General features: G+C 47.6%; 4 protein-coding genes across 7 annotated transcripts; 2 read left to right on the top strand and 2 right to left on the bottom strand.

Moving 5' to 3' along the window:
• Positions 1–59: 59 nt before the first annotated feature.
• Positions 60–1,985, top strand: NEURL2 (neuralized E3 ubiquitin protein ligase 2). 2 transcript variants are annotated; one of them, XM_010978611.3, is made up of 2 exons: positions 60–985; positions 1,730–1,985. In XM_010978611.3, exons 1-2 carry the CDS (start codon positions 244–246, stop codon positions 1,774–1,776), a joined length of 789 nt encoding a protein of 262 aa, XP_010976913.1. In that variant the 5' UTR covers positions 60–243; the 3' UTR covers positions 1,777–1,985. The 2 variants fall into 2 exon arrangements, with proteins under 2 accessions (XP_010976913.1, XP_010976912.2); XM_010978610.3 differs by having other exon boundaries at positions 1,744–1,985.
• An 862-nt stretch (positions 1,986–2,847) lies between these two features.
• SPATA25 (spermatogenesis associated 25) lies at positions 2,848–4,046 on the top strand. Its single transcript, XM_064497033.1, has 2 exons — positions 2,848–2,986; positions 3,374–4,046. The coding sequence occupies exons 1-2, from the start codon at positions 2,932–2,934 to the stop codon at positions 4,003–4,005; spliced, it is 687 nt and encodes a 228-aa protein (XP_064353103.1). The 5' UTR covers positions 2,848–2,931; the 3' UTR covers positions 4,006–4,046.
• Positions 4,047–4,988: 942 nt separating this feature from the next.
• On the bottom strand, positions 4,989–22,461 carry ZSWIM1 (zinc finger SWIM-type containing 1). 3 transcript variants are annotated; one of them, XM_064497032.1, is made up of 2 exons: positions 22,322–22,461; positions 4,989–6,752 (listed from the first exon to the last, which is right to left on the bottom strand). In XM_064497032.1, the coding sequence occupies exon 2, from the start codon at positions 6,604–6,606 to the stop codon at positions 5,236–5,238; it is 1,371 nt and encodes a 456-aa protein (XP_064353102.1). In that variant the 5' UTR covers positions 6,607–6,752; positions 22,322–22,461; the 3' UTR covers positions 4,989–5,235. The 3 variants fall into 3 exon arrangements, with proteins under 3 accessions (XP_064353102.1, XP_010976908.2, XP_031289577.2); XM_010978606.3 differs by lacking the exon at positions 22,322–22,461 and adding an exon at positions 7,594–7,668; XM_031433717.2 differs by lacking the exon at positions 22,322–22,461 and adding an exon at positions 7,385–7,562.
• ZSWIM3 (zinc finger SWIM-type containing 3) lies at positions 8,694–22,670 on the bottom strand. The gene is made up of 2 exons (XM_010978608.3): positions 22,322–22,670; positions 8,694–11,118 (listed from the first exon to the last, which is right to left on the bottom strand). The coding sequence occupies exons 1-2, from the start codon at positions 22,474–22,476 to the stop codon at positions 9,201–9,203; spliced, it is 2,073 nt and encodes a 690-aa protein (XP_010976910.2). The 5' UTR covers positions 22,477–22,670; the 3' UTR covers positions 8,694–9,200.
• Between the last annotated feature and the right edge of the window lie 177 nt (positions 22,671–22,847).

The following is a 22,847-nucleotide window of genomic DNA, read 5'->3' on the forward strand; positions in this document are numbered from 1 at the left end:
TCCGCAGGCCTCACAGGTCGTATCCCGCGAGCCGGCGATCACATGACCCAGGTGTGGACGGCCAGGATCCCCCAGACTCCCGGGCGCCCTGTTCTAGGCTGGATGGCTGAGCCAGCGGCGCTAGGACCCCCAGGCTGAGCCTCGGGGAAGGGAGTCAGGGGGGCAATACCTTACGTGGTCACCCTGTGAGCCTGCTGCCCAAAATAGCCCCCGGCGCTGGCTGGCCTGCCTCATGGCCGGGAGATGGCTGCTGTCTCCGACCCTGTGGAACTGGGTGCGCCCTGGGGACCCGTGCGCTCCGAGCCCCCTCCCACCCGCTTCCACCCAGTGCACGGTGCCAACATCCGCGTGGACCCCTCGGGGACGCGGGCCACTCGCGTGGAGAGCTTCGCCCACGGCGTGTGCTTCAGTCGCGAGCCGCTGGCCCCCGGCCAGGTATTCCTGGTGGAGATCGAGGAGAAAGAGCTGGGTTGGTGCGGGCACCTGCGTCTCGGCCTAACGGCTCTGGACCCCGCCAGTCTGACCATCGTGCCCGAGTTTTCGCTGCCCGACTTGGTCAGCCTCGGCCACACCTGGGTCTTCGCCATCACGCGTCATCACAACCGTGTGCCCAGGGAAGGCCGCCCGGAGGCGGAGGCAGCGGCCCCCAGCCGACCTCCAGCCCTTCTGATGGAACCGTATTTGTGCATTGAGCAGTATCGCATTCCCCGCGACCGCCTGGTGGGCCGCAGCCGGCCCGGGCTGTACAGCCACCTCTTGGACCAGCTCTATGAACTGAACGTGCTGCCTCCGACCGCGCGCCGTAGCCGTCTGGGCGTTCTCTTCTGCCCGCGTCCAGACGGCACGGCTGACATGCACATTGTCATCAACGGCGAGGACATGGGCCCCAGCGCCCGGGGGCTACCAGCCACCCAGCCCCTCTACGCAGTGGTGGACGTCTTTGCCTCCACCAAGAGCGTGCGTCTGGTCCAGCTCGAGTACGGTTGTAGGTATCCCACCCCCTGGGCAGCGACCCCTTCTGGCCCAGCCACTGGACAGGAACCTGCTAGAACTCTCAAGGCCTTGGTCTGTCCAGCATTACTGTAGAAGTTGGGGAATCTGACTTCAGGTTCTGCCTCTACTTGTGATCTTGGACAAGTCACTCCCTGGCTCTGGACCTCAATTTACCCATCTTGGCTGTGATTGATTAGGATGCCCTCTAACTTCTCTTCTGGCTTTGCCAATATTCTCTTTATTAACCTAGGGCATGGATTCTAAACCGATTTTAAATTTTGGTCCTCTTTGAGAATTATGTGCTCTTTTATTAGACAAATGCTCATAGATTTGGGCACACCAGCTGGAAGGCATCACTGACCCCAGATGGGAGCTTCTTAATCCTGAGGTCGGGTCCATGATAGCCCTATTAAGCCCTTTATTTATATCTATGATCACATTTTATGAATTCAGTGAACTGGAATCCACTCTGTGTCAGATCTGTGCTGGAGGTTGGGGTCGCACAGGAGCTGCTAAGTGAGCATGCGGGCTGCTCTCAAAGAAACAGGGCTGCGGCATTATGAACGTGTTGCAAAAGAGGTGCTTATCTCAATTACATGAAGAGCCCTGTGCCAGGCTGAGCCTGGAGGCCAGAAGGGACTTGCCCAAGTTAACAACAAAAGGGAGGGGACCAAGACCTAGATCTTCGGGGCCTCAGCCTCAGCCCCCACCCTCCTGTTCATTTTGCCTTTGACAGCTTTCTTTTCACAGTGCCATCCCTGCAGACTCTGTGCCGCCTGGTGATCCAGAGGAGCGTGGTGCACCGGTTGGCCATTGATGGGCTCCACCTGCCCAAAGGACTTAAGGATTTCTGCAAGTATGAGTGAAGGCCTGCAGCCACCCTGAAACAGGGCCATGAGAATGCTTCCTGGCCCTAGCACTGTGGCTGGTCTGAAGCTGGCCATACTGCTACCAGCCAGGATGGAAATAAACACAGCCGATGCTGACACTGATCCTTGCAGGGTCTCCTTGCCCTTGAAGCCTGTGAGAGGCACTTCTTTTACAATACTAGGGGTCAGTAGGTCAGAGCAACAGAGAGCATTTTGACATCACTTAGACCAGGGGTTCCTAGCCTCGCTACTCATTATCTGGGATACTTAGAGTGCTGATGCCCCGGATCCCATCTCCAGAGATTATCATTTGATTTACTGAAGAATTAGGGCTAGACGTTGTTTTTGTAAAAGCTCCCCTAGAAAGTCTAAGGTACAGCCAGGGTTGAGAAGCATGTCCCTAGAACAAGATCTCAACTTTGGCACACATTATAACCACTTGAGGAACTTTGAAAAATACTGATAACTGGGTCTGCCCCTGGGATTCTGATTTAAATGTTCTGGGATAAGGCTGGGCATCAGGATTTCTAAAAGCTCCCAAGAGAATCTAACTTGCAGCCCAGTGTGAGAACCAGTGCCCTAGACCAACTACTTCATTTCACGGATTGGTAACTGATGCCCAGAGATGGGAATGTATTTGTCCAAGGTCACACAGCAAATGAATGAATGCAGAATATTCCTTCTCACACTACAGGGCACAAAGCACTAGGCTCCTTTATTTGTATCTCTAATCACTTGCTTCCATACAAAGGATTTCATTCGATCCTCATAACTTCTGGTGAGGTAGTGGGCAGTCACTACCCTCATCTTACAGACAAGGACATCAAGGAATAAAACTGTCCAGGTGACTTGCCCAAGGTAAAGGCAAGAACCTAGAATGCCCAGGTCCTGGTCCAGCACTCTTTTAACCCCACCCATTGTCATATATAGGTTCTAGAATGAACAGGCAATTCTGTGAGGTGGGTTCCAGGTGTAAAAGGGAGGGACTATGAGGTAACATTCTAGAAGGGTGGAGAAGGTAGGACAAGAGGCAGACTGTTCCCTCACAAACAGGAGCTTTGGGGCAGCCATGTCCTATTTCGTGTCTCCACAAACTCATCCAGCTCTTCTGCCTTCTGGCCAAGGTGAGAGGGGACTCCTGGGCTGGAGGGTGTACTACAACTTCCCCTGAGAACTTCTTCCTGGCTCGGGGGAGATGGAGGTTCTGCTGGGCATTTTGGGGCTGGCCCTGGAGTCATTTCTCTTCAAAGACAAGCCATTCCAAAGTCCCTGCCAATAGCTCCCCACTTTCTCATTCATTCATTCACCGAACACTTCTCCATCAGCTACCTGCCTTAGGGACTGACTTGTGGTGTGGATAGAGTAAAACCTAGTTCCCAACCACTAAACAGCCCTCTTGGGCTGGTCTTAATTGCTTCAGTTCCCAATGCTCTGCTCCTGTGCCCTGCCCCTCAGGGCCCCCTCCTCAAAGAGATCCAGAATAACATGCCATCTCATTCCTGTCTCTGCAGGTGGGGCTGCTTCTCCGGGCTCATCCCTGGGCCTCTATAGTCCTGTAGAGCCAGTGGTGGTGACCTCTGGTGGACAAGGCCCACTGAGCCAGAAAGCTGAGCAGGTGGTACCTGCTGCCCCAGCCTGGGGCCCAGCCCTGGCAGTGCTGGAAGCCAGAGGCTGCCCTGGGGGGGCTAGCTGGGAGACACTGCAGCAGAAGGAATACGGCCGATACTGCCACAAATTTCCCCACGCGAGGCAGCCGGAGAGCTTGGGCTGGGAGGATGGCAGGTCCAGGGGCAGAGCTCCCCGCCTGGCTGACCCCAGCAGGCCTGGGCCCCTTCTGCTATGTGGGCTGCCGCCAGGTGCTCTGCCAATGCCCTCTGAGGCAGGGGGGAAGGAGGCCAGCTCCCAGCCTGACATCTGCATCCTTACCCTGGCCATGATGATCGCTGGCATCCCCACTGTGCCTGTCCCAGGCCTCCGGGAAGAGGACCTGATCCGGGCGGCTCAAGCTTTCATGATGGCCCATCCGGAACCCGAAGGGCCTGTGGAGGGGGTGCGGTGGGAGCAGTCGCACACCCACACAGCCCCTGGGCCGATGGCCCTAGTGAGATCCAGGAGGGGCCAGCCTCCTGGCGCCTGCTTGTAGCTGGATGAAATAGCACCAGACACACAGGGTGGCTTCTCTGTATGATTTTTGGGCAGGCAGGGTTGGAGGTGCCTATGGCAGGGATGGGGATAGGGTGGTGGTTGGAGCCACTCTGATGAACACCAGTCCTACATCAGGGCCCAGACTCCAAGAAACATCCAGAAACCATGAAGCCAGGAGACAGGTCTTGTCAGAGTAGTGACCATGAAAATTAATTACCTGAGGCTGGGTGCCCTGCTGAGAGAGGGGAGGCTTCTTTTGTATTGTTTTGGTACTGAGTCAAAAGTTCTTGTGTGAAGTCCCAGGCAGTGTGAATTTTCCTCTTACCTTAAGTTTCTCAGCCTGCTGAGGGCAGGTCATGGGACCACAGGCAAAGAAGGAAAATTAACTTATTTGAGCACCAACTGGCATTGGGCCCATTACAGGCCCAGTCTCCTTTAATCCTACCAACCGTAGGGGTCTCTGTTTTCACAGGTGAACAAGTTGAGGCTTAGAGAGGTGATTTGCCTGGAGTCCCATAGCTAGGACAAAGCAGAACCCGGCCTCACAAATCAGGCTGGGAAGAAACCAGGATGTAATGTCAGACGCCAAAGTCTATTCTTTCCATACTATTTCCTAAACTGCCTTCTACAGGACAAAACTAGACGAATGCTAGAACAGGCAACATTCAACTTTAATGACTTCAGGATGGGGCGGGGTGGGGCGGGGTGGTGAGGCTGGGAGCCTGGATGAGCCACTGCCTCTGAGGGGCCTCTCCTCTGTGGGTCAGATGTCATCTCCCGACTGGGGAAGCTGTTACCAAGCCCCAACCCTTGATCTCCACCCAGTGTCTTATCTTTTCTCTTAGAGCAGGGGTCATCTGTTTTTGTAAGGCCCTTGAGCTAAAAATGGTTTTTACCTTTTGAAAAGGTTGTTTAAAAAAAAACAAAGCAAACCCATAAAAACAAAACAAAACAAAAGAACCAGGAATATACAACAGAGGCTGTACATGACCAGCAAAGTCTAGAATATTTCCTCTCAGGCCCTTTACAGGAACGGTTTGCTGACTCCTGTCTTAGGGAACTAGACATATTTTAGGGAGCAGGCTGCAGAACAGAAGACCCTTGTCCTCCTTTCCTGGAAGGAGGGCCGGTGGAAGTACAGTGTGAGTGTGTGTGTGGGGGGGGTGCAGGGGTGGATGTGGACGTGTGTACATACATCTGTATGAATTTCTCCGGGTGCTGAGGGTAATCAGAGTTGGACCTGCTCATAAGGGCCGATCCAGCTGTCAGCCAGCTCCCGCAGGGTGCTGTACCGCCGTTCAAACTCCTCCTGGCTGCAGTGCTGCAGAAGCTGACCCACCTCCTCAGTGAGGAGGGCCACAGCCAAGTGCTTCTCCAGGGTCTCACTCCACTTGCTGCCCAGGATGTCATCAAGACTGGTGGCACAGCCTGCTGGCCACTGAGCTGGCAACATGTCAGGTTGGAGCACCTGATGGCGGGCACTGAGCATGGCGAGGATGTGGCGGCAAGGCAGATGGAAGGCCTGGTTAAAGTAGCAGCTGCAGCTGGCCGGGGGCTGGGGCTGCACCCTATGTGTGTCCTCCAGGATCTGTATGTTCACCTTTTCTGAACTGGAGCCGATGAGGTGCATGGATTTCTGGACCACGGCGAGCTCACCCAGGCAGAGCTGCGCTGCCGGGCCTGTACAGATGGCATTGAGAGAGTGCTGGATGTGGGCTTCTACCAACTGCTCCACTTTGGGGCTTTCAGGGCTGACGTCTGAAGGCGCATGATGGTTCAGGGAACTCAAGCCCAGGCTGAAACTTGCCTTGTCTCCAGAGTTCTGCTGCATGTATCGGAGCAGAGCAGTCACGCCTTTTTCCACAGATGGGGTGGTGCCAAAGGACTGGCTGAGGACGCGGGTGGTGACTTCCAGGCCCTGGAAGTAGCGGCTGCTCTCGGCTCGGCTTCTCCAGCGGTGGGCCAGCCAGATGCGGTCGTTGAGCAGCCAGTGTAAGTGGAGCTCTGGCAGTTGGGCCGGGGGGATGTAGGTGCTCAGGAGTGTATACAACTTTCTCAGGTTCCCAGCTGTGGCCGAGCACATTGTGTTCTGCAGGGAGGTCAGGAGCGCCCTCTCCATGGGCTGCTCAAGGGACAGCTGATAGAACTTGCCCTGGAGGAACTTACAGACATGGAAGGCAGAGAGCAGGACCTCAGCTGCGGGGAACTCCATAGCAAGGGTGGGCAGCGGGAGAAAGTGGGGATCCACCAGGATGGTACAGACTCTCTCCCACGCTGGGTTAAACTTCTTGAATACCTGGAACATCTGGGCCAAGCCTTCAGCATCCTCCTTGGCAGGAATGGCAAAATAGACTGCCCGGGCAAGATGACCCTCCAGCTGTACCTGAGGTCCGTCCACCAGGAAGGTATATAACACCTTGCCCCTTGGGTTATAGGTCCGGTGGATAAATAAAACCTCAGGGAAATGGGCAAAGACACCCTGCATAAAGCAGCTCTGATAGTTGAGGGTATCTAACTGGGCAGTCTTGCTAACCTGATAGAGCAGCAGAGGTGGGCTTGGGTCCTCAATCAGGAGCTCATTCAGCATCTTCAGAGCCATGGGGGAGATGGGAGATGTCTAGACGCCAAGGTCAAAATATCTTCAATGTGAGGCTGCTATACAGAAGGCTCTCAGTCTTTCAAACTCCAACTAAGTTGAGGCTTGAGGCTGGACTGTAGTTCTCAGATCTTGTTCCATAGATGGGCCTATGGAGAAGAACAGAAGTTTTAAGCAGACAGAAGAGGCTTGGCTCTTCAATTATTCATCCAGACAACATTTTATTACTTACTATGTATCAGCACGGTTCTGGGGGATACACAATAAACACGTAAATGAACAAGGATATATCAGATAGTGAAGTCTGGCAATGACTTGGTTCCATGAGATTTAAATGGATGGGAAGGCCAGAGTGACCTTTATTTTTCCTCCTTGAAGAGCATTTAAAATATTTGTATAGCACTTTATATTTACAAATTACTTTTTGGCATCCATCCTTTCATTTGGTCCTGGTATACTATATACAAGAGAACTGCAATTGCCCCTGATTTGCTGTGTGATCTTAGGCAAGTCAGTGACACCCTCTGAACCTCAATCCCTTTAACCATAAAATAGGTTTAACAAATGTGCATAGCCTCTCCAACCTCTACGTAAATCCCTCTATTAACTGCAATACTTTGTTCAAATGTTTCCTCTATGTAGCCCCCAAACCAGGTTATTGTCCCCACTTTACAGATGAGAAACTGAGGCTCAAAGAGGTTAAGTGACTTGCCCACCATTACTCTGTAAGTAGCTGGAAGCTGAGTCTTTGGCTTGGGCTCCTGACTGCTTTCCACAGTACCTGAAGTCCAAAAACTGGGAACAGAGAAGGGACGCCGCCTCTGACCTCTCACCTCTAACCTGGGTGGGAGGATGCGGCTGTCTGACGTTCCCATTTGGAGTCTGCCCGGAGCTAGAAGAGAAGTCAACCTCCCAACCCTTTGGGAACTGTGTCATGGTGACTGCGGTTACCAGCTGCCTCACACCTCCACCCCTTCAGAAATTACTCACCCACACCTTGGCTCCGTCGCCATTTCTCCCTATTTGACCCTGCCTCTGACTCTGACTGACCTCTAGGCTCACCAACCGCGGCGCCAGCTTCGCCGTGACTCGGGCCAATGGCCTGAGGAGTTCGCTTTCGGTCTTTAGTGGGCCGACCAATCGTAGCCCGGCGGCTCGTAGGCGGGCACTGTTACCAGGGTTACGAGGGGGCTCGGCTGGCGGCAACCAATGAAGGCCTGACGACACTTGAATCCAGGGGAGTCTGAGCCCTGAGGCTGAAACTCTGGAGCCTAACACCTGGGAAGAGCACGTTATTATGGAAACCCCCTCAGCCACAAAGGAAAAAAGAAAATAAATATCGGTGTTTCACGGATTTTTTTTTTCTTTTTCGGTCAAATTCCAAAGCCCAAGGGATAGGAAGGAGTGTCTGTAATTGTACTGTATCTTCTGCCTTATGGGGCAACAGAGGCCCAGAACAAAATTATGCCTCTCCAAAAGGGTCAAGGGGCCCAGCCCTTGGAATTGAGGAGCTCCAGATCTCCTTGAGAGCGCAGAACCTCAGCTCAGCCCCCTCTAGTATTTTACAGGAGAGAGAGAGAGAGATTCAGAACGGCTCTGTGACCATTTAAGGTCATGGTGAACTAGTGCAAGAACCAAGCCTGACTACTATCTTTTGATCTTGGTTGCCCCGAAGATGGCTCCTAGCAAGCTGGGTGGCTACCAGGCTTCACCTGATTCAGATTACAAACTAGCAACAACAACAAAAGTCAGTGTTGGTGCTTAAAACTGCATTGAATCTAGAGGGGAAACTGGAATTAGAACAGGCCAACTAATTTTTACAGATGAGGAAACTGGGGTCAAAGAAATTAGGGGCTTGCTGACAGGCCCTGAGCAAGTTGCTGGCTGTTGTTTCGGACTCAGGTTTCTTCCCTCCCAAACTACCTGGCTTCTTCCTGCCAGAATATGAGGCAGCCTAAGGTCAATGTTGAAGGCTTGGTGGAGGAAGAGGATGAAGTACTGGGCAGACTGCTAATCACTGGATTTCAGACATCAGGTTCTATTAGGATCCACAACCCCCATTAGTTCCTTCCCTGTCCAAGCAGCACACATTTTCCCTGCTTATTTTATTTTATTTAAAAAAACAAAACAAAACGAAAACTTTAATATGAATAAAAATAAATACAAATAACAAATTCTTTGTAAAGAGCAGCAACAACAGCCAAGGATCACCCTCCTTCCCTTTGTCCCTGCAAACTGGCCCTTTTCCCAGGTGAATCTTATCTCTCCTGATAATATCCTGGGGGCAAGGTTTCATCTCTGTAAAGTGGTAAGACCAGACCTCAGGGGTTGAGGGAGAAAGAGGCATGACCTTTCAGCATGGAGATAACTTTGGCCTTGAACAATAAATGAGGCTCCCAAGGAAAGCCAAAGGTAGGGCAGAAAGGGGGTAGATTCAAAGGACTGTCACACAGTGAGGTTCCTCTTCTTCCCACTGTAACGATTTTCCGAACCCCACCTAGGAAGACATTGGTTAAAATGCTAACCCCTTGCATGTCCTGCCCACTATGACCTCTCAGACTTCCAAGGAGAGGGGTTAGTGACCCAGTGCAAGTGTTTCAATTGTGAATTGTGGCTCCAGCAAGAGCAAGTCCCTCCCCTTCCTCCTGCTTTCCCCAGAGGAAAGGGAGGCGGCCCACATCCTTGAAATCCCCAGGCTGCTGACAGGGCTCAGGCGGCTGGCAGGGGGCAGCCCAGATGTCCACAATCTTGCGCAGGGTGGAACAGCGCTCTTCCAGCTCTGGTCCCTCGCTCTGCATCAGTAGGTTTGCCAGCTCCCTGCTTAGGTCCTGAATCATGTCGTGCCTGGTGTGCTTCCCAGGCTGGCCTGTGTTTGGGATCACAACAGGGTCCTGGAGCTCCCCGCTGGGCCCAAGGAGATGCTGGTACCTCTTCTGCCACCGGCGGCACACCATGGCTTCGCCCACCGGCTTCTGGCTGGTGTGCAGCAGGGCCAAAATGTGCCGGCACGGCAGGTGGTACCACTGTTGAAAGGAGCAGCTGCAGCTGCAGCCGTCTTTGCTCACCTGGTGGGAGTCCTCTAGCAGCTGAACGTCCACGGAGGAGCCAGCCATGTCCACCAGGTGGGTGGAGTTCTGTACCACCTCCCACTCATTGTGGCACAGCTTGTAGGCCAGATGGGAGCCACTCTGGTGTAAGGAGTCTAGCATGCCACCCTGGGAGGGCTGCAGCGGCTGCAGCTGTACCTGCTGTGGGTCTGGCTTTGTCTCTTGCACGGGAAGCCTGGTGAGGCTCCCTCCACACATCCCAAAAGCCTTCTTGGACTTTGGTGCCATGCTTGCTGACCGAGTTCTCTTTAACCTGGGCGGAGCAGTGGGCAAGTTCTTCAAGCCTTTGGTATTGAAGAAGTCTATGTAATCCACAAAGCGAAGGATGCAGTCCAGCAGGGACTGCTGTTCCCGGAAGAGGCTCGACACCTTGCTGGTGACGACATCCAGGCTGTCCATGTAGGTGTTACACGCGTGCAGGCCCTTCCTAACATGCATGTACCACAGCAGTTCACAGGAGAACCAGTGGGCCTGCAGGAAGCTGAAGAGCTGCTCATCCAGCAGGGCTTGGGACATCTGGCAGAGATTTTGCAGGCTAGCCTCGGAAGTGACAAATACGGCCTCCCGCAGGGCTTCCTTCATGAGCCTTTTAAAGGACGGATCTGCTGAACTACGATGCAGCTTCTTCTCCAAGAGTCGGGTCGTGTGGTAGATGGAAAGGAGGATGCGGGCAGCAGGGAAGATCTCCTGCAGGATGGCACGATGAGGGAAAGATGGGTCCACAAAGACCACCTTGACCTTGGACCAATCGGAGTTGAACTCTGTAAAGGTATTCAGCATCTTGGCCACAGAGGTGGCTGTCTCAACCTTGAGCACTGCAAAGTGTACCACTCGCCCCTCTCGTTCCTTGTTTTCCACCAAGAAAGCATAGAGGATGTGGCCCTGGGCGTTCTCCACCCGGTGCAGCAAGAGATTCTCTGGGAAGCGGGTGAATAGGTCGCTCATCTTGCTGCTCTGGAAGCTGAGCCGGTCCAGGTCTTGGCTGCTGCCCACACTGAACGAGGCCATGGAACCCATATCCACCTTAAGAAAGTTCTTCATCACTTTGGCTATCTTGGCGAGGTCAGAAGGAGTCATGCCCTCCTGTTCTGGCTTTGAGGGTGCATGGACCTTATCTAAGCAAAATGACGGTTCAACTGGGGACTTCTTAGCCGTGCCAAGGTCTTTCTTGATTGCGGGCTGCACAGGCTGGAGTTTCGGCGGGCATGTTGTCTTCTGAGATTTGTTTCCTCTAGGACCCGCAGTTTTGGTGTCAACATGTACATGCTGCGTGTTGAGTTCACTGATAAATAGTCTATCCAGTTTCTCATTGTACTGCAGGAGCAAGTATGCTGGGCACAAGTCTGCCTCCAGTGTTTTCTTCCTGTTTGACTGGGTCCGAATACAGACAAATTTCACCTGCACGTATCTAGGGAAGGCAGAGGTCACAATGAAAAAGGTGCTGATCACCTCTTTCTCTTATAAGACAAGCCCCTGTAGGGACTTAGAGCTGCTGTTGAGTTTCCTGGAGACCACAGTGCGGCACAGGAAGTAAGAAAGAAAGACTTACATTCACTCTCTAGTCCTGAAGCACTCAGGCCTTTCTTCAAGACCCCTCCAACTAAAACACCCTTCATTTTCATCCGTAGCACTTCTAAGCCCCAACCCCTTTTATTTACTCTCATTTGCCCGTCTGTAGTCGTCAGCAATTCAGTCTGAGGCAAGATACAAGGGAGGATAAGCAGCAGCAGCAGAGCTGGTTATTCATTGTTTAAAATGTCCCCTTTGGGGTGAGAGTAGAGCTCAGTGGTAAAGCACACGCCTAGCATCCACGAGGTCCTGAGTTCAACCCCCAGTACCTCCATTAAAATGAATAAGTAAATAAATTTAAAACAATAAAATAAAATTTCCCCTTCATTCCTGCCTTTTGGAGCCACCGCCTCCTGCTCCAGGCAGCAGAGATAAAAGAGGCCTTCAGGGGTTCTGGGCTTCCTCTCTAAGAGGGAAGATCTGTGTTCATCTTTTTGTAAAGAAAAACATCCACATCCTAAGGGAGTGAGAAGCCCTGGGCCAGACGGTCTTTCTGGTGCTGCTAGCTTTGCCATTCTAGGCTGACAGTGCTGATTCAAAGGAGAATGGTGATTAAATTGAGTATCTGCTCTTTTTTCTCTCCTAGCCTCATTCAACCCATGCTCCAAGACCCAAAGCAGGTCCCACCTTCTCCAGGAAACCTTTATGGATGCCCTCAAGCCACAGTAAGTGCTCCTTACTTCGGATTTATAACATTTATTTAAAATAAAATGCTTAGCAGATTTTCTGGGTAGCAGTAGTAGTTAAACAGTGGGGACGGACGCTGGGGGCTGACTTTCGGAATTTGAATCCAGACTCTACTATTCAGAAGCTGTTTGACCTTGGGCAAGTTACTTCACCTCTCTGCTGCAGTTTCCTCATCATAAAGTCAAAGTATCTAATTGGGGTTGTCTAATTATGAGAATTAGCCACAGTCATAATATTTAGCACAGAGCCTGGTTCAGCCTTTTATTTATTCTAAATAAAAGTCATCTACTGTTGTTACAGCCCCTAAACCTTGTGACCTCTTGGGTGTTTACACAGTACCTTTCCAATTGGTGGGGCTATCTTCAAGTGGCAAGAGTAAGTTAGTCCTCTGTGTATTCCAGGTACCTAACATAAATGTTATTCCTTCAGCAGGTGCTTATCAAAGATATGCTGGATGAATGACTCAGGGAGCATAGGTGGGCAGGACGTGGTCACACTCTGCCTCCTCAGGGAGTGTCCCAATCCAAAGACTGGGGAAGAGAGAAAAAATCTCAGCCCTGGCACGACATGACACACAGCCTGGGCATCTCACCCACCCACTTCCAAACACTCTAATCCAGCCAGTCCTGTCTGCTTGCCCTGTGGGGCAAGCTTAGAAAAATAGGATATGTCAGGCCCACAAGAACAGGGTGGAGAGGCCTGAGGCTGAAAATGCCTGCACCTGCTGTGTGCACAGTGCCAGAGCGGCAACGTCATCTCTAGCTCAGCAAGACCAGCAAGGGGAGACCGCTGCACGGCCCCTGCCTAACTCTCCTGCCTCATTTTCCACCGCCCCCGCCACCTTGTTTTATTGTACCCTAGGACCCTACAAAGACAAACTGTCTACAGCTTCCCATGTTCACTATCCTGTGTCTCACCTCCGTGCCTTTACTCATGTCTCTGTTGTGCCCTGCCCACCTGTCTTCATCTCAGAGCATACTCATCCTTCAGGACTTCGTGTAATCACCATCCTTCCTAAGATGCCTTCCCCAACGCCTCAGATTGGGCCCTACCCTTCTGGGGGCTCAACATCTTAGCATGGCTCTAGCTCATCAAATTATATTGACTTTATGTGCTCATAGTGTATGTTTGTTAACCTCATCCAAAAAAAAAACAAGAAAAAGAAAAAGAGAAAGGAAAGGAAGGAAAGAAGGAAGGAAGGAAAAAAGAAAGAAGAAGAAAGAAAAAGAAAGGAAGGAAGGAAGGAAGGAAGGAAGGAAGGAAGGAAGGAAGGAAGAAAAGATACTCATGAGTGCCAACCATAAAGCTCTTTCTACCTTTCCTGGTTCCATTAATGACGGCATCTCGCAGGGGGAGACTTCGGCATTCTTTTTAATTCCTCCTTCTCCATGTCTATATCCATGTTATGTTAAGTCTTTTAAATTCTTTCCTACCACTATTACATGTATTAAGGATTATTATATGCCAGGCTACATGTAAGCACCTTACACGCATCATCTTACACCAAGAAAAGGGTTCTACCATCCACATTTTACAGATGGGGAAACAGGCTTAAGGAGGTTCTCACGGATGAGAATCTGGGATTTAATCCTTCAGCTAAAACTGGAGGATCTGGGATTTGAACTAAGCCTGTTTGGCTGCAGTCTATGGAGTTAACCATTATGCTGCTTGTCTTTTTTCAAAATATTTCTCCTTTCTCTGAATTCTCATTTTTACCCTCTTCAACTTGAGCCTCAACACTCTTGACTGTTCAGATTCAGTAACTTCCTCAGACATCTCCAAGCATGCCGTCCTTGCTGGCATCATGCATTTCATACTTAACGGGTACTAGGTTGAAGCCTCTTATTTTTTCCCTTCCTGCTTCCTTTAATCTTCTGTATTGAGACACAACTTCCATACAGTGAAGTACGCAAATCTTCTGGAAGAATTCTTTGGGCACTGTAGTCATCTAAATCTCTACTTATTTCTATGTACTCCCAGTGCCTGGCACTGCCCCTGGCAGACGGGGTGCTCTGAATACATATCCTGAATGAACATTAAATTAGTGATTGTATGACACAGAAAATCTTTCTTAAAACATGAGTGGTATATTAGGAAGATCACTGAGCCACTGGGAGAGTTCTGTCATGTGACTTCGCTTCCAGTCCTAGCACTACTGTAACTTTGGACAAGTCCTTTAATTTCAAACATTCATACAGTCCTACTATGTACCAAACACTATACTAGTTGCTCAGAAGGCTTCAGAGACAGATTAGATAGTCTCTATTGTCAAAGTCTAGTGAGCAAAGAGATGGCCAGTAAAGTCAAAATTAAATGAATGGTTAGAGGTACAAGTAATAAATACTCATAACTGAATAAAGAGTGACTTCACCTTGACTATAGGGATTGGAACAGATTTAAAGCTTTTAAGTTTGCCTAAGATCTGTGTCCTTGTTTTGTGTAAATTGAACTTTGAGCAATAAATAGGATTTTTACAGGTGGAAAAAAGCTATTTTAGACAATAAAGCTTGAGTTAGGAACAAGACTCTGGAGCCAGCAGATCTGAGTTTAAATTCCAGCTTTACCACTTAACTGTGTGAACTTAGACAAGTCACTTTACTTCCTCTAAGCCTCCAATTCCTTATCTATAAATATGCAAATAATAAGAGTATTGGTCTAAGGATAATCAGTACCTGATCCAAGAATAATCAGTACCACCAAAAATGAATTCATTTAAAAAGCTGTGGCAGAGAAAGATAAATACTGTATAGTATCACTTATATGTGGAATCTAAAAAAATACAACAAACTAGTGAACATAACAAAAAAGTAGCAGACTCACAGATACAGAGAACAAACTACCAGCGGGGAGACTGGAGGGGCAATATAAGGGTAGGGGATTAAGAGGTACAAACTATTAGGTATAAAATAAGCTACAAGGATATAGTGTACATCCTGGGAAATATAGCCAATATTTTATAATAACTCTAAATGGAGTATAACCTTTAAAAATTGTGAATCACTGTATTGTATACCCATAATGTATATAATATTAGACATTAACTGTTCTTCAATAAAACAGAAAAGAGGCTGTGGCAGGATCTGTTGGCGGCCAACCCAACATCCCTGAGCCCCCTTCTTCCTCCCTCACTGAAGGCCAGGTTGGCACTCCTCCCCCACACTGCTAAGTGCTTCAGGGCTAGTCTAAGCCAATTAAGGCACCAGTTAAGGCAATCTCATTAGGAATGGCCAAGGATACTGGCCCAATTCTGCCCCAAGAGACATGATAGGAGATCTGCAGGAAACCGAGGCAGGCTTTTTCTCCTGGATGTGACTGCCACATTTGTGCCAAGCCGTCCCGAGGGCAGAGCTGAGCCCTGAGCGTGGCCAAGCGGCAAGAAGGGAGAAGCCTGGGCTGCTGAAACGATCATCTCGTGGCCAAGAAATAAGGCATTTTGAGTCAGGGTTTTCAGTTAATTGCAGCCAAAAACTTCTCCAGAAACCATATTTCAAAGAAAATGGTGGAAAATTGATTCAAGTGGAATTTTATCTTTAAAAAAATGAGACTAGGATTATGAAAATATTATATTTAACAAAATTGAAGTTATAATGGCAGCTACCTGCCAACTCAGATTAATCAAGAATAACTTAAAGTGTCAACCTTCCCCTGCCCTGGTGTATTTTTTCCCCAAACACTATGATATTTTATTTCCTGTCTCACTTGTGTAATATGTAAAAGTCAATTTTACCAGAATATTCCTGGGCTTTATCACGTTTCTCAAGGGCCTAATTTTTTTGTTATGCAAATCCTTTGCTTTTCAAGTTTGTATCATATCTTTGTCCCTGTTGATTTCCCGTCTCCATTTGTCAACTGACACAAGGCTGAGGGTGACGTAAGGATTTCTCTGTCATTACTCGCAGGGACTTCAGCAAGTCCTCCAGCTCTTGGAAGACCTGCAGTTTCAGTCCACAGTCAGTTTTATTTGCACTGTATTATCCTGTTTTGTTTTTTTTTTTATCCTGTTGTGCACCACATGTATTCATTAGCCAGAAACTGACTACCAAAGTGTTGATGGGACTGCTAGGAATCAGCAGGAAGGAATGACTAAGTAGGGGCTAATTTTTAAAAGTGGCTAGTTTATTAGGGAGATTTTTGCTTTCCTACACAATCTTGTGACTGTGGATACATGGAAAATGAAAACTCAGATAACAAAGGCTTAGTTGAAAGAGTGTGATGAGGATTAACTAAAACAATGCCTGTAAAGTTCTCAGCAGAGTGTCTGGAATGCTTTCCAGAAAAGTGTTCAAAGGGTAACTATTTAATAAGTAAATAAATAAACCAAAAAAAACCCCCAAACTTAAAAAAGAAAAAAAGGAACAACAATAACAAAAAAAAAAAAAGATAGCTATTAAACTGAACAGCAATGGAAAGAGACATCAGAATACTTTATGGACTCTGAAGAATATCAGTTCCCCAAAAGACATAACAGAAAGAAAAACACAATAACCATGTATAAATACATGGGAAGGGAAACTGGGCATAAAATCACAGAATCTCCCAGTCGACTGGGAGTTTTGGTCATTTAGCATGAACTCCCACAGCACATTTCTTTGACTCTTACAAATACCTCCCGCTTTCCATCATGTCCTACAGTTATGACTTCGCAAATATTTACTGACCTCTATGTTTCAGCCAGTACATGTATTTTATTTAATCTTCACCACATTCTCCTCATTTTACAAAGGATGAAACTGTGCCATAGACATTAAAAGTCTTGCCCAAGGCCAGGGTTAAAGCCTGCCTTCCTGACTTCAGAGCTCTCACTCTAAAAAAAAAAAATTATATATATATATATACATAATTATATATATATACATATATAATATATAAAAAATTATATATATACATATATAATATATATACAGTTATATATATATACACACACACACACACACACACATATATATATATATTTCAATATATATATAGTGTGAGGAGGGGTGGGTAATTAGGTTTACTTATTTATCTTTAGTGGAGGTACTGGGGATTGAGCCCAGGACCTCATTCATGCTAAGAACTCACTCCACCACTGAGCTATACCCTCCCTGACAAAAGCTTTCACTTTTAACCGTTATGCTGACTTTTTCTGGATTTCAAGGAATCACAAACCACCTTCACATCTGCCATAGCCACTCATATAACATTTGCCTTATTATTTTCAAATGGTTTTCTCTGAATCAGCTCACTTTATGTAATAAGGATCTTTATGTTTAGATATTAACATAAATACTTAGTATTAGAATCATCTCCCCGGACCACCAGTAACATGCGTATCTGGTTGCCGGGAACACTGCTCTGCTCATTTATCTCCTGAAAACGCTTCCCCCACCTGCCCTCCAGCCCAGCAGGGGAAGTGCTCATCCCACATATCTATGTATCACTCAAAAAGCCCCACACAGTGTGCTCTGCACAGAGCCAGCATCCAATCCGGGATCTAACAATCTTCTTTACAACATTCCCACAAGCAGTCAACCTGCTAAAATCTGTTGGCCTGAGCTGCTCAGAATTCAATTCCTCACAGACTAGCTCAGCACATTATTGTCCTCAAGGGGAGAGACCACAACTGACTCATCTTTGTACCCCACACAGCTCAATGCCTGGGGTAAACATTTTTACCTCTTACTACAAGTTTGTGTAATGAATAAATACTAGAGAGTTGCTAGAACCTAGTGGTTAAATAGGGAAGTTAAGAGCTCTGGCAATAAACAGGCTGGGTCTGATCTTCAGTTTTAACTAGGCACTTAAAAATTTTTTAATTTTTTAATTGAAAGCTGCTTTCTTATAGTTTCTTTAACTCTTCCCCTACTCTCTGCTCCTACTTGCCCCCTCCTTTCTGCCTATTCTCATTTTTCTTGGCTGTAATTGTACCCAATTCAGACCTCCCTGGCTCCCACCTGGTGGTTCTGGGTGTGCCTGTGCTTTTTGTTACAGGTTCTCTTATTATTCTCCTCTTCCAAGTCTTGCTTACTTCTGGCCCTGCTCCTGGCCTCCCCTTTACTGTAACAATCCTCTCTCCCGCCTTTTGCTGCAGCATGTGGAACTCAGGAGGGTAACAGCTTTCAAAGAGTTACATAATGAAACTCTGAGCCTTAATGTAAAGCAGAGAGGGAGAACTATTAGCTCTCTTAACAGTCAACTTTTTGCTGTTTCTCCATCTATCTGCACACTCATATTATTATAATAGCACTAATCTTTCGGAATATTTTCTATGTGCTAGGCCCTGTAGTAAACACTTTACGCGTGGTAACTCATTTCATGCAAATAACAAAACCTACTTCTGACACGGTGATTCAGAGGACCAAGTCAGACAACGAACATGAGTGTGCTTTGTAAACTATCTCTACAAAATGTTAGGGATGGACTGGTTTTTTCTAAACAAGAGCCTGCACTGGTATTAAGTGTCAGCCAACACCTCCACTCCTGTCATTCCCCAACTTTTCCTCTGGAAGTTTTACTACTATTTTAAGTAAGTCATTATTTCTGTGATTAGAGTTTAATATTTGTCTCCCTGACCGGAGGGGAAGCTCCATGAGGTCAGGGACCCAATTTATCGTTTTCAACACTGTGTCTCCAGACACCAGCCTGGAGTCAGGTTTCTGTTAACAATTGCTAAAATCAATGAATTAAAGGGCTCATACGATGGAATAAATGATGTGGAATAATCTCCAAAATACATTGATAAGTGAGAAAAGCAAGGTGCAGAATGATGGGTATAAATAGTAGGCAGCCACCTGTGTTTTAAAGAAAAAAGATACATATGTACACACAAGATATGTTTGTTCAGGCTCACAGTATCTCAGGAAGGTAATGGTGGTTGTATCTAGACTACACACTGAAAGAGACACTGGCTTTTAGACCCTTTTATATGGTTTGAAATTTTAAAAAATTAAATGACTATGTTAACCATTCAAAAACAAACTCATTTTTTAAATGGTTCAACCTGCAAAAACAAAAAGAAATAAAACCAATCCCAGCCTCTAATCTATCAGCTGAGTCCCTCCATTTTTCTTCCCACTGCTCCAGCATAAATCTTCCTTCTGGCTAAGCAGGTCTCCTCACCGCCTTCTAAGTACAGCATGTTAACATCTGCACTAGCTCACACACCATTTCTCCCTCCAGGGTGTTAATCCTCCTGTGATAGAGAGAATGGTCCCCTAAAGATGTCCACTTCCTAACCTCTAAAACCTGGGAATATGTTAGGTTACATGGCAAAGGGGAATTAAGATCGCAGATGGAATTAAGGTTGCTAATTAGCTGATTCTTTAAAGGGAAATTATCCTAGATTATCTGAGTGGGCCCAACATAAAATAGAAAATGGAATATTAAAGTGGAAGAGGGAGGCAGAAGAGGAGCCAGAGAAGAAGATGGGACGAGGCAGGGTCAGAGTGATGTGGTGTGATGACTCAACCAGCCATTGCTGGTTTTGAAGATGGAGGAGGGGCACCACTAGTCAAGGAGAGTAGGCAGCTTCTAGAAGCTGGAAAAGACTTGGAAATGGATCCTCCTCTAGGGACTCCAGAAAGAAATGCAGCTCTGCTGACACCTTGATTTTAGCCCAGTGAGACCTGTGCCTGACTTCTAACCCGCAGAACAGAATGATACTAAATGTGTATTGCTTACACCACTATGTTTGTGGTAATTTGTGAGAGCAGCAAATAGAAAATACACCTCCGGACACCTCCCATTTTGGGGGTGCTCAGCTGAAGCCTCCTTTCTTGCTTCCTTCTCCAGCCCACTGTGATTTGTCTGAGTCCCTGCAGTCCTAATTTCCGTGAATCACATGTTTAACACTTGACTCATTCATTCAACAGTTACTTAATGCCCGCTATGCACCAAGCCCTGTGCTAGACCTGGGGATGATCCACCTGAAAAGTGTTTCAGAGCGAATGTGAGGTGTTTGGACTTGATCCTATGCAAGCAGCACTACGTTCATCAGTGAGAACGCAAAAAACTATAAACCAGAGTCTCTCCCTGGAAGTGCTCAGCAAACCGGGGAAACCTCTGTAAAGTGTATCCCAAAACAACAGGCAAGGAGCTGCACTGGGTGCTGCCAGAACTCAGAGCAGGAGCATCTGACCTAATCTTCAGGCAGTTAAGAAAGGCTTCCCGGAAATCATGCTAATATCTGAAGGAAAAGTAATAATTTGCTAAGACAGAGTTTTCCACAAATGGCCCAAAATGATCTCAGATTACACAAGAATAATAGTTATTTATAATTATATACTATTTTTTTGCCACTATACTGTAACTTCTTATATATTATTGCTTAGATAGGTTCTAAAATAAGTTTCTTTGAACATTAGAACAACTTAAAGAAAAATGTTAAGTAAATTGTAACTCAGGATATATAGTACAGAGAGGACAGTATACAAAGTGACTGACAACAAAGATTTACCGTATAACACAGGGAACTATGTTCAATATCTTGTAATAAACTATAATGGAAAAGAACCCCCAAAAAAGAATATAAATATATATGTATAACTGAATCATTTTGCTGCATACCTGAAACTAACCCAACATTGTAAATCAACTACAATTTTTTAAAAATGCAAAACGACTGATATCTGAGGAGAAGCGAGCTAAGTGGATGGGCAAGGTTATTCCAACAGTAGGTGTGGTAAGTGCAAGGACCAGGAAGCTGAGGGCTTGGGACAGAGGCTGAATGTGGAGTAGACCCGGTGTGGGTGGGGCACACAGTGCAAGGTGGAGAGGTCAGAAGGGTCCGAGGGTCTGGTGAGCCAGGTTAATGATCCTGGACTTAATCGTGAGGGCAATGGGAGGCTACTGAACTTTATCTGACCTAGACTGTGGGCAGCTTGAGAGCAGACTATTTTTTGTAATTATTCACTGCTTAGAAAGATGCTACTGGCATAGGTTAAAGTCCAAACACTGCACAGTGGTACCTAAGACCCTTTAGGTGAACTGCAACTGACATGGTCTCCCGCCAAGCACGGCATCCCACACTGCTTCTCCAACTTCTTTCACATAGCTATGCCTCAGCACAGCTCCTTCTGGTCAAATCCTTCTTGCTACTCAACAGTTACCCACTGAACTTGTACACTAGCCCTTCTCATTCATTCTTGGCCCAGCAGAAACCATTACTTCCAGTGTGAAGCCTTTCACCTTTCCACAGGCATTTGTCAAGTCGTCCTCTGCACATCTCTTTCAAAGCACTGATCACATTCTAGTCAGTTTGCCTGAGTCCAACTGTGTGCCATCTCAAGCTCTTTGAGGGCAGGTTTAGTTACTTATTCATCTTTATGTTATCTATACCCAGCACAGTGCTAGACTTCAGGGAAGGGGAAAAAACACAGCCTGCCTCCCAAGACAGGGAGCTTTGGCTGAATGTCTCAACCCAGAGGTCTCAAATTCAGATATATTTTGACTCTCAGAGTTGGCCCACATGGTATGTGTTCAAATTTGAACTGATTTTCCATTTTTAAAGAAAGTGGATAAATTCACATAAAGCCTGGAATCCTGATTCTTCTTGCCCCAAATTCTGGCAACACTGGATCTTCATATTCACATGGCAACCATCAGCTGGAGTTCATTAGATAGAGCCTGTTCTCCATTTTGCCCAGTTCACACATCTGTTCTTCCTAATACAGACTTGGTGTTGGTTGTTATTTTATCATTGTTTTTCTTATAAAGTAAAAGCTAAACTTTCTTACACTGGGGTGTTTCACCAGAGTCCTGAAGGCAACTGAGTTTTCAACCCTTGGCTTAGCCTCCAAGCCTCTTATCTCATCTGCCAAATGGTAAAAATAACATTTGCCTATAATTTTCAACATGGCCTTGCGGGGTAAAGCGTATATAGCATATAGAACGCTGCCTGGGACATGGGAAGTGTCTGAAAAATGGTTGTTGATCTCAGGCGCTCAAGAACCATTTATAGAACAAACAAACGAATGAATGAATGAATGAATGAACGAACTAGTCAACAATGGACCAGTGTTCTTGCTTTGTAAAGAGAAGACTGATGAAGAAAATTCTCGCCAAGGAGTTTTTATCCATTTGTGAAGGCCATAATTTGTGTCTGGGATACTGTGGGTGCTCAAAAATGGGACAAACTGCAGTTATTATGAATTTCAGAAAAGCTGTGAAAGAGTAAGTGAAGGTGAACTGGGTGGTCAAAAAGCGATGCCTGTGGAGGTTTTGTCTCTTTTCACCAGGCACACAGCAGGTGCTCAATCAATGCCTGTGGAATGCTCATAGAGACAGGGGCCCAACTGCACTCCCTCCTCCAGGCCGCCCTCCTGGGGACCTTCCGGCCTCCTCCCCACCCTCCTGCCCCGCCCCCGCCCCGCCCTTACAGGATGTCCTCGCGGATGGAGGTGCCGTGGTTGAGGTTGTGGAAGCGGACGGAGACGCAGTCCCTGAGAATGAAGGAGCACCTGTTCTCCTTCTTGTAGGCGCTGAAGCATTCCTTGAAGTCCTCGTAAGTCTTGAAACAGCTGCCTAGCTCCATGGCCGCCCTCTCAGCCCACACCAGGGGCTTGCCCCCAAATCAACACCAGGGGTCACAGGTCACACTATGAGGGTCTACAGGCTGGCGTGGGCCCAGGATGCCTTAAAGGTCGGTCCCAATTGGGTGGCCCGTTACGGAGCTCAGGAGAAGCCCTAAGCCTGGGAAGGTTGCCACGAGCTGGGGGGCGTCTTTGCTATCTGACAGAGGGGAAGTGACACTCAGCCCTTATTATCCAGTCCCAGGGATCCGCCCCCTCATTGTCACATCCAATTACACACGGGTTCCCCGGACTGGCACTCATTTTGTCCAATCGCTAGAGAGCAGATACGGACACTTACCCGAAGACTGACAGGAGCACCGACCAATCATAA

The sequence above is a fragment of the Camelus dromedarius genome, chromosome 18 (genome assembly GCF_036321535.1).
Source record: "Camelus dromedarius isolate mCamDro1 chromosome 18, mCamDro1.pat, whole genome shotgun sequence".
Lineage (NCBI taxonomy): Eukaryota > Metazoa > Chordata > Mammalia > Artiodactyla > Camelidae > Camelus > Camelus dromedarius.